General features: G+C 58.4%; 2 protein-coding genes across 2 annotated transcripts in view; both read right to left on the bottom strand.

Moving 5' to 3' along the window:
- The window catches only part of SLC43A2 (solute carrier family 43 member 2), a 25,919-nt gene extending 25,707 nt beyond the window's left edge, over positions 1–212 (bottom strand). The window contains exon 1 of the mRNA XM_042829977.1: positions 178–212. The gene's annotated coding sequence lies outside the window, so the exon portion shown is untranslated. The remainder of the gene's footprint in view (positions 1–177) is intronic.
- Positions 213–2,211: 1,999 nt separating this feature from the next.
- SCARF1 (scavenger receptor class F member 1) lies at positions 2,212–10,318 on the bottom strand. The gene is made up of 13 exons (XM_042830318.1): positions 8,997–10,318; positions 8,385–8,760; positions 7,291–7,588; positions 6,578–6,639; positions 6,191–6,292; positions 5,576–6,101; positions 4,986–5,204; positions 4,774–4,902; positions 4,600–4,703; positions 4,367–4,478; positions 4,167–4,291; positions 3,927–4,064; positions 2,212–3,615 (listed from the first exon to the last, which is right to left on the bottom strand). Exons 3-13 carry the CDS (start codon positions 7,419–7,421, stop codon positions 2,639–2,641), a joined length of 2,625 nt encoding a protein of 874 aa, XP_042686252.1. The 5' UTR covers positions 7,422–7,588; positions 8,385–8,760; positions 8,997–10,318; the 3' UTR covers positions 2,212–2,638.
- Between the last annotated feature and the right edge of the window lie 469 nt (positions 10,319–10,787).

Genomic DNA, 10,787 nt, shown 5'->3' with positions numbered 1-10,787 from the left:
CTTGCCCCCCGCCCCTCCCCAGCGGAAAAATAAATAAATAAAAAAATGAGAAAAAAAATAAAATAATAAAAAAGAAAAACACCAAGAACAAAACGAAGCAAACAAAAATAACGACGATTAAAAATAAATAAATAAATAATAATAACCAAACGAATAAAATCTCGCGCTCCCGCTTACCCCCAGCCCCGCTCCCACCGCTGTGCGCGCCGCCGCGGTTCCACCCGGTGTTTTTTATCCGCCCTCCGGAGCAAACAACCGCCGCCGCTCATTGGCTGCCGCCTCGACCAATAGCAGAGCCCGCCGCTGCCGCCGGGGCACGTGCCGGGCCGCGCGCCCCCGGTACTCCCCCTCTCCTCCCCTCCCCCCCCTCCCCCCCCCCCAGGAGTCCCTGCCGGTACCGCGCCGGGGCTGCACGTAGGAAGCGCTGAGCGAGCCCTGCAAAACAGCCCCCCCGGATCCCCAGGCGGGAAGAAGCCGGGTGTGAACGTCCGGAATGAATGGGGAAGTATATAAGCCACCTTTTGTGGACCCCCAGAATGAATGGAAGGAGGAAAATGCACCCCCTGTGGACCCCACAGGCTCCTTGTGGACTCCCGAAGTGAGTGGGGAAAGAAAAACCCCAGAATGAATTGGGAAAGAAAAATGTATCCCTTACGGAGCCCCAGAGTGAACGAGGAGAGGAAAATGCATCCCAAAGTGTCTGGGGGAAGAAAAATTGACCCTTTTTGGAACTCCAAAGTGAATGGAGGAAGGAAAATGCCCCCTCTGTGGACCCTCAGAATGAATGGGATAAAACCAACCCCATCCCAACAGGCACTGTGGGACTGTGATCCCAGCAGCCCCATAACTTGGGCACTGCCTGCAGTAATTTCCCAGCTTCTATTATCTTTCAGTGGCCCTGCTGCCATCTGAGGTCCCATCCCCAGAGAAAACACCATGGGGAGGGGGGATTCTGTTGGCCACACGGAGCTCAGAGCAAGGAAGTGTCTATGGGTTTGTTCAGCAAAAGCTGAAGGTCTGGATGGACAGATGGATGCAGAGAGTCCAGACAGACAGATGTGCACCCACCAGTGCTGATGGGGCTGCGGTGGGTGTGCAAAATGAAGCTCCCTGCTGGGGAAATAAGGTTTGTAACAGCGGGACGGCGGCTTTGAGCCAGAGCAAATAGAGAGAAAAGGCACAAATCAAACAAACAGAGCTGTGCGGGGCTGGCGGGGGGGGGAGGGTGTTGGTGTGAGGCCACGGGAGCTCGGAAACACGGGAGCTGTGCTGGAGGGAGCGCAGCAGGATTTGGCTCTGCTGCTCTGGAAGGAAACGAGGAGCTGTGGGGTGATCTGCTGCCCTCTATAAATACACCAGGGAATGAGTAAACAGCGGGGAGGGAGGGAAAGCAGTGCTGGCACAGAGACGTTGTGACACGGAGTGACTGGGGCTGAAAGTGGGATGTGGCATCCTGGCTGTCTGGCTCACACCTCCACGTCCAGGGATAAAGCTTTGTGGGGCATTGGAGGGCTGTGCAGGGCTGTGCTATGGCTAAAATCTGCTTGTCTTCCTCGTGCCATCGCTGTGGGGTGAAGGTACCTCAGCTTTGGGTACAGCAGTGTGCAAGCTTTGCAAGTAGCAGTGATTTCTCAAAGCAGGACACTTTTTCCTGCACTGGGACATTGCCAGCTGTCTGCAGGCAGTGCTCAGAGCGGATCCCCAACGTGGTGATGGCTTCAGGCTGAACGTACCCAACTGCTAAAGGCTGCATGCAAATAAACCGTGGGTCTTTCCTTGCCTTAAAATAACTTCAAAACAAGGAGTGGCCTGAGCAGAGCTGAGGGCTGCACGTCCTGTTTGTGTCCCAGAATATCTGGTGCTACACACGTGATGGTGAGATCCTAGAGAGGAGGAGTGCTGGAAGCTGCTCTGCGTGGGCCTATGGGGGTCTGGTGCCTCACACCACAGGCAGGCTCCCATGGGAAGCAAAAGGAGAAGAAGCAAACCCCCCTCTGCACAGCAGCTCCTTGCCCAGCTGTCCCGAACCCCAAAACCCAAATCAGCAAGGTGTGCCCTCCCCTCCCACCCTGTGCTCTCCATCCCTGTTACTGAGCTGAGAATTGTTTGAGCGAAACCAGAAAATGAAACAATAAAACAAAAGCCTAAAGGAGCTGGCAGCTGCCCTGCTTGGGGGAATATTCCTAACATGGTACAGCTGGGAAACCAAACTCCTTTGGTAACATTTTATTTCCACGTTGCGCCACTTGAAATAACAGAAGGACATGCAACAAAACTTGTAGCACCTATATACATCCGAACCCAGCTCCTGGGAGGGCTGTGGCTCCTCCAGCACCCAGCAGCACCCTCACCACCTCTCAGCACTGTGGTGATGCAGGGCAGGGCACCCACAAAAAGTCATTTCCCATCCAGCTTTTGTGGAGGACATAGAATGGAGGAGGTGGAAAACAGCTCCGAAGCACCACGACCTGCTGGGGCTGCACACAGCTGGATGCTGCATGAAGCACGGCACGAAGGGAAGGGCAATAAGGGGAAGGCTCCATATGCCTAGCCTGGGGAGGATCTTGGCTCCCCCAGGCTGGGGACAACCCAAAGGGTCCTGTGGGTCACCTTGTGCCTCAGCCTCAGGTCTGGGGGCTCAGGTGGTCGCAGGGTTGGTTGGTGCATCCTCATTTCTGCTGCTCACATTCTCATATTTCGGCTCTTCCTCCTGGGCAACCTGGCCTTTCGTTTCCACGCTTAGGGCCAGCTCAAGGCTTTTGCCACTTTCTGCAGCACCCAGGCCCTCACCAACCCCATCCTGGCCCCCAGTGCTTTTTGTTGATTCCAGTGGGAACGACTGTCTCTTCCCAGGAGGATGCTGCTGTTTTCCAGGGCACAGCTCACCGGGAGCCCCCGGCACACTCTCCCTCTGCTTGCAGCCATTTGCCGAATCCCTACGCTGTGCCAGAGCCCGGCGGGGTGGTTTTTGGATGCCTTCCATGCTCCTCCTTACCATGGGCTCCTCCTTGGCAGCCCACCTTCCTCTCTGCAAGCTGCCCAGCCGCTTCAGCACAGCCTGCACCGGACCTTCAACACCCCCCTCAGCTTTGGGGTCCTGCCCAGCCGTCCCCACCGTCATGTAGATGGTGGTGACGTTGGGCTCTTTCCTCTTCCCATCCCAGCTGCCCCTTTTTGCAGCCGCTTCCAGGGCTTCTACCCTTTGGGCCACGTGTCTGGTGCTGGTGACCATCCGTCGGCGGCCCCCCGGCGTGGCCCGAGGTGATGGCCGGTGGCTTTCGTCCCCTTTGCTGAGGGGATCAGGGCTCTCGTAACCATCACTGCCTGCCTGCTCAGCGGGGATCTCGGTCCCCACATCTCCTGCTTGCAGGGACAGCTTGGATGGCCCCCACAGGGCTTTTGGCTTCCGCCCAGGGCTGGGGGTCTCCGCTGTGCTGAATTTCGTCCCCTCAGCAAAGGAGACAGAGGGCCGCTTGGCCTTGGCGATGCTGGAGGTGCGGGGAATGGTGAAGGGCTGCGAGACATCCTCAGAGCTGAAGGCGGTGGGGTCAGGGAGCGCCTCGCTGGGGGGGGACATCCCGGCCTGCAGCTCAGCCCCTGACAGCAGTGGGACCCCTGTGGGACAAGGAGCAGGTGTTAACCCCCAGGGGTGGGGGCACAGGCAGCCCTCGGCCTTGGGGATGGGGATTAGGGCTCAGGGATGAGGATGCTGGTGCCATAGGGTTGCCTCCAGGAGCGCGTTAGGAAATGGGGCTGCAGGGCACATCACACTGCATGAGGCCAAGTATGGCCTTGGCTCATCCTTGTGGAGGGGAAAATGAGGGAACGAAAATAACAGCCTGGGCCGAGTGCATATCCTTGGAAAGCACAAGGGCTGTGGGGAGGGGGACTGTGCAGCAGGGAGGGGATATGGAGCCATGTGTCACCTTCTCTGGGAGGGACGGAATACTCTGGCCCTTCGTTGTCGGTGTCGAAGGAGGAGAAGGAGCTGTCTGAAGCCCATGCAGCTGATGGCGACTCGATGAAGCTGGGGTTGAAGGGGATTTCTGCATCGTGGTGGGAAACTGGGGAGGAGATAACAAGTAGTTGAGGTCTGGTGGCCATGCAGAGGGGCCTGTCAGGCTCCATGCCACAAAACAGGGCTGGCAGCAGGTCTGCTTTCTCACCTGTGACTTTGGGAAGCTTGGAGCTGTTGAGGGTGAAGCAAGGCATCATAGCACTGATATTGGCCAGCACGCCCTGCACGTGGTGTTTCATCCTGGCCACCACGTCGTCATCCGGCACGGCCGCCCTGTGTGGGGATGTGGCATGAAGGGGAGAAGGGGAAAAAAGGTTTGGCAGCGAAGGGGAATACCTGCACTGATACCTGTCTCTGGCATCCGCAGGGCCAGCACCGCAGCAGCAGCAAGCAACACAAAGCAGCAGCAGGAGGAGAGGGATGAGGATGGCAGCAGCCAGAGCTGCGTGGTCTGTCAGACCTGCGTGGGGAAGATGGGATCAGTGTGTCCACGGATGGATCCACCGCAGCATCCCTGTCCCTGGTGAGGCTGTCACGGACCCTCGCCCAGCACCAAGGAGTGAATTTAGGGCTGCTCTTACTCAATATGCAGTTGCCCTGTGCAGGGTGGCAGGTTCCTCGTGAGCACTGGCAAGGGGAGGAACAGTTCACCCCAAAAAAGCCCTCTGGGCAGGTGTCGTTACAGCTGAAAGAGAGAGGAAAGGAGGAGAAATGCCCCCAGGACCAACAGCTCCCAGCCCTGCTCCCCATTTTACCTGGCTCCCCAGTAGCCAGCCTGGCAGAGGCAGTCACCCGACACAGGATCACAGCTCCCCCAGACACACTCGGGGCACAGCAGCTGGCATCCATCACCAAACGTCCCTGCAGGGCAGGAGCTGTTACAGCTGATGGGAGAGAGAGAGAGATGTCACCAGGACCCCCATCACCAGCACCAATGGCCATATTCTGCCCCTACCTGCTGGGTTACCTGGGTCCTGTCCAGCCAGGCTCACAGCGTGGGCAGGAACCGGTCTCTGCATCACAGATGTCCCCTTGCCGGCAGTGTGGGCAGGGCTGGAGGCAGCCTTGGCCATAGAAGCCGGGTGTGCAGCGTTCCTTGCACAGGGTCCCATTCCAGCCAGGCTGGCACTCCAGGCAGAAGCCATCCACAGATGAACAGGGCTGGTTGTGCTTGCAGTTCCCACAGCTGCGTGGTCACAGGGGCAGTGAGGCCTCAACACCCTCCCCCCCAAACACAGTTCTCCCCCCACAGTTGCATTCAGTAGCACTTGGGTTTTTGAGAAGATTCCTGACGGCATTTAAGGTTCTATAGTAACCCCAGGGCAGAAGCCTAGCAGGGATAAACACTGTATTATTGCTCTAGGGATGGTACTAGGATTTTAGGATGATGCCAGAGCCCTCCTTTGGCATTCGCAGGATGCTTCTTAGTGGCAACACCAATGCTGCAACCACTCACGGCTCTTAACCCCCACCTCCAGATGCATCTCCCTGAACAGCCAAAGGGATGGATGCAACCACACCGACCCCCACCCCGTGTCCCTGCTATCACCAGCTCACCTGTGCACGCACTGGGACCCATAACTCCCTGCTGGGCAGGGGTCCTGGCAGCTCCTGCCCTGGAAACCTGGCTCACAGCTGCAATGCCCATTGAGAGGGTTGCAGGAACCACGCAGACAGTCGCAGTGCCACTGGCACGCCGACCCCCAAAAACCAGCCTTGCATTTGCAATTGCCCGTCTCCTGGGCGCAGGGTGAGAGGTTGCAGGAGCACTTGAATCTGCACTTCCTTCCCCACCAGCCCAGCCGGCAATGGCAGTGCCCGGTGAGAGGGTCGCAGCGTGAGGTGGCGAGGTTGCACTGGCACTGCTTCTTGCAGTCAGGACCCCACCAGCCCGGCTCACAGCGGCAGGCTCCAGTCGTGGGGTCACAACGGCCGTGGGGGCCGCAGGGGCAGCGGAACTGGCACAGCTCTCCCCAGCGCTCGGGGTTGCAGGTGCAGCGCCCGCTCTCCGCCTCGCACGTCCCACCGGGGTGGCACAGACAGCGCCGCTTGCAGTCGTGACCCCAGTACTGCGCCGGGCAGGCTGGGGAAGGAAGGAGATAACAATAAGGAGATGACGAAGAAGCCCCCAGCACCCAGGGCAGGCTGCTAGGAGGGGGGCGAAGCACTCACGGGAGCTGCAATCTGCACCGAAGAAGCCGGGTTTGCAGCGGCACATCCCAGGTCTCACGCACACTTCTTCCGGCCCGCAGGCTTCCTCCCCTTCACAGAGTGCTGTGGCAGCAGGGTTGGCATGTCACAGAATCACAGAATCACAGAATTGTAGGGGTTGGAAGGGACATCCAGAGATCATCGAGTCCAACCCCCCTGCCAAAGCAGGTTCCATGTCACCGGGTGGGACCCCACCACCCCATCCACTGCGGGGTCTCCCCCGTTCTTACCACCAGCACCAAGAGCACTCAGGGCTCCCTGCAATGCTGCAGGGTGGGCAGCGAGGAGGAGAAACGTGGGGATGAAGATTTTAGGGGACAAAGATTTCAAGTGTCACCCATTGCTTACCAGTTGTGCACTCCCTCCCTTCCTGCTTCCAGCCGGGGCAGCACGCCAGGTTCATGGCAAGGCTGTGGGACAGAGTGGGGCACATCAGCCATTGCCCAGGGCTGGGGACATTGCCTTCAGCTTCAGGGCTTTGAAAAAGAAGCTGAAGACGAATGATCTCCTCAGGCTCGGCCTCACACACGGGGAAGCCATGAGGCTGCGGGGGCTCGCTCAGGAAGGAAGCCAGCAAAATAGAAGGAAATTTAAGTCGTTGCTGAGCTTCAGGGCTGGGTTCTGGAGCAGCAGTGCTTAATACTGCTGCCACTGCAGCTACAGAGCCCAAATAGATCCCCCAGTGTTTTGGGGGAGCTTTGCTAGTACCTAAAAACACTGACACAAATGCGTTGCGCTGATGGGAGATCAATATGAGAGGAAACACAGCGATAAAGCAGCACGGCCATCTGCCCCAAACACCATTTAGGATTTGCTTCCATTTTGCATTTCTGACGGCGTTAATGGTGATAGCATTACCAACACTCCCACGTTCCCCCATTGTCCCCAGGCTCTCCTGGAAACAACCCCACGGAGAAGGGATTTGGGTGCCCAGAGCCCCCGACATCGCTGTGCTCCCTGTGCCCATGAGCTGCTGGGCTCCACCCACAGAAGGACACACGGAGGATCCCACCTCACTCTACCTGAAGGCCCAGGGACAGAGGGGATGCAGAGTCACCTACCTGCCCACCTTGCAGACATTCTTGCCATTAGGGTCGAGCTCCTGGGCAGAGCCCTGCACCCACAGCCACAGCTGCAGGCAGAGCAGCAGGCGGGTGCTCGCCATCCCGCCGGGGCAGCAGCGTCTGTCCATCCGTCTGTCCGTCTGTGGGTTTCTCTCCTGTGGCTCAGCCTCTTCCTCCCGCCAGCCTTGGTTTCTTCCTGAGGAAACGCGGGAGGAGGCGTCCCAGCCCCACGCCAGGGGTGCAGGGGGAAGGAGGAGGCAGGGAATGCCACAGCCTTGTCTGTTCCTGACCTTTGCTGCCAAGGGAATGCACGGCACAGGCCTCAGCCTTCTCACACAGGGAACAGCACCCACCGGGTACTGCCCCATGGCCCACCCAACTGCCCCCTGAGGCTGTTGGAGCCGATGTCCTTCATGTCCCCCAGGCATCCACCTCCCCTCTGCTATCCACCCCAGGGCACAGCCAAGCCCTCTTCTGCAGTCCTGGTCCAGGATGGAATTCGGTGTCCCCCAGGAACGCAGCGTGCCCTGGGTTGGCCTAAATCCAGGCAGGCTCCAGGACCTGCTGCCGCTGCTGGCTCCATCCCACTGCATGTCCCACAGGAGCTTTGTGTCAGCAGATGCACAGGAAACACCTTTTTCCTTCCTGAGCACAGCCAGCCAGGGTTTCCCCGTATGGGATTTAACTCATGCACCTCCAACGCCGTGCCCCAATGGCCCCAATTCCCACCATGGGTCATTAGGAGCACCCAGAGCCTCTGTCCCCAGCCCAGCTCTGTGTATGGGCTATGGTACAACCACAGCTGTGCTGGGGAAGAGCCCCCAAAGCCCACCGAGCTGCTTGCCGGGCTCCTTCCAACACAAAGACAGAGCAGAGGTTGCAGTGGGCACCTCGTCAGAGAAACAAGAGCCCAGTTTATTTTTGACTCCAGTCCCAGAGCTGGGAAGCACCTGATCCATGCGGATAGCTGTGCCCCCGTAAACATGAAGATTGCTAAACTTTTCCAATTTCCAGAAGCAGGAACAAGTCCCAGCACAAAACCAATTCACCCCACATTCAAAATGTGCTCCCAAAGGCCACCCAGCCCTCACCAGTGCGTGCTCAGCCCGGCATGGGGAAAACAGGGCAGCACCCAGACAGCTCTTCATCTTCACATTGCAGGGATGGAGAGATGTTGGGAAGGGAAGATGTGAAACACCCACGTGGGGCAGGATGGGGCAAAGTGCCCGGAGGTGCCGAGCTGCTCTGTGCCAGCTGAGCATCCCAGCCGTGCACCACGCTGTGCTCTGTGGCTCCCGGTGATGCCACGGTCAGATCCAACAGGGTCAGAGTGCTGGTGCGCCTCGGTCTGGTTTGTGCTCTCCCATCTGCTCCTGCTGTGTGTCCAGTGAGTCGATGATTTCCCAGGCTCCGGAGCAGCTGGGCACGGGGGGGTCTTTGCTGCTGCCCTGATACCATAACCCAAAGCTGTGGAGAGAGCAGATAGCAGGCGTGGGGGAGAGGAGCCTTTCTAGGGAGCAGCTGCATCCCATCCTCCCTCCATGTGCACAGCTATGTGGCAGCCCCAAGGAAAGGCACGTCCCCAGGATCCAAGCACATCCGTTCTGCAGCAGGGTCCTGGCACTGAGCTCAGCAGGCATCGGGCACACAGCTGAGCCAAAAATCTCCACCCCACCAGCACCTGAGTGTGGGATGGAACTTACAAGCTCCTGATTTTGGATTCTGGAGGCGGAGCGTCCACACAGTCTGCACCTCGAGCCGGGAGCCAGGAGCCTTCCTCTTCATCACTGCAGCACAGAGTGGGAACAAAACCCAGGCTGAGTGCTGTGCTCCCCAATCCCTCACCATCCGCTGCTTCCCAAAGCCACTGCTTTGTTCCCAGCCCACAGATTTCTTCTCAGAAGGCAGCTCCAAAGCCCAACACTTGCTCAGCAGCTGCTTTGTCCCAACTGGCCGCAGCAGCAGAAGCCACAGCCCACGCTGCAGTCTGTGGGCACCCAGCCCTGGCACACTGCTCAGGGAACTGTGGCTGCTGCCATTGCTTTGAGGCATTGAGGCTGCAATAGGGCATCCCCAGCCCTGCAGAGATGCCAGGGCTGTGCTTGAGCTCAGCCTCAGGGGTACCATCAGCAACACCAGCTGCAGCATGGGGTGATGCTGGGGACAGACCTGCAAACAGCAGGATGGCACCCCAAAAGATGGCAGGGAAGGAGCTCATAGAGCAGAAGCCACGCTAGGTAGGCAGGTGGTGAGCAGTGTCTCAGACTTCTGGGCATACAAGGGCACAGCTCCCACCAACGTGCTGAGGCTGCACAAGGAAAAAACAAGCTGTGCTGACTGGGGGAAACCCCTGCTCTCCTGAAAATCTCGTTCTGCCTCTCCCACAGCTCTCATAAAAGGTTTGGGCAGGAGAGGAGGATCCATCCCTACCCTAACCAGCCCAGACCGGCAAGTCCCAGCCATGAGCGTGGCCAAGCAAACCTGCCCTGCTTGCTCCAAGCAGCACCGACAGCAGAGCCAGGACCACTACGGGCTGGGATGCGGCCTCAGCTCCAGCCACAGATCTGCTCCAGGCCGCACAGACCCCCCTGCACCCCAATGCAAGCAGCAGCTGCAGGAGGTTGGAATAGCATAGAAGAGCTCAGCCCTCTTGAGACCTTTATTAAAACCCACGCAAAGCAGTGAGATACAGCTCCGCTTCCCCTCCTGGTGCTGAGCAGATCTGGAACAAATGCTACCCAAAGTTGTCTTGCAGGGAACATCCCCAGTGCTATTTCCACAGCTCACAGACTACGTGCCCCATCACCTTTCCTCCCCACTATCATATCCATACAAGGAAGAGCAGCACACATGGAGCAGGCATGTGACATGTGACAATGATGTGAAAGCATCAGCAAAGAGCCCAGCCCCGCAGCACCAGGCCAGGGCACCCAGCACAGGCATTGAACCTTTGCCCTCTGGCGGGAGGGCAGGGACAAGGCCAGAGCCCAGGGCTGATCTCTCACAGGTGCCACAGTGCACGGAAGCACCAGGGGCAGCGTGCAGGAGGTTCCACGCTGCCTGCAGCTCGACTCACCTACTCGCTGACTCCTCCGCCGTCCCCAGCATCTTGGCTCTGATCTTTCTTCTCTGCTTTTTGATCGTCGACTTCATTGCATCCAGGAAGAAGCTGGGGATTCTCTCTTCGTTCAGCAGCTCCCTGCAACAGAGAGCCCATGGGTTAGCTGAGAGCTTTGCAAGTAAATGCTGCCTGGGGCTGCCAGGAGCACTCTGATGGGCCATAAGGTGCTACAGGGACAGGAGGGACGTGGCTCTTGTAGGGCTCACCGCTGGTAATAGGCCAACTCCTCCTGCACCAGGAACAGGTTGGTCTTCAGCTCGTTCCGCTCCTGCAGGATCTGCTGCAGCTCTTCCATGGAGAAGCAGCACTGAGCCGGGCTCCTGCTCGCATCCTGGCATGGCGGCTCCTCTGCAGGCAGCGGTGCTGCTCCTTC

The sequence above is a fragment of the Centrocercus urophasianus genome, unplaced genomic scaffold (genome assembly GCF_019232065.1).
Source record: "Centrocercus urophasianus isolate 14NV4802_14NV808 unplaced genomic scaffold, USGS_Curo_1.0 seq_33, whole genome shotgun sequence".
Classification (NCBI taxonomy): Eukaryota; Metazoa; Chordata; class Aves; order Galliformes; family Phasianidae; genus Centrocercus; species Centrocercus urophasianus.
Note: the sequence above shows the minus strand (reverse complement) of the source record. Positions and strands in the feature narration are given on the sequence as shown.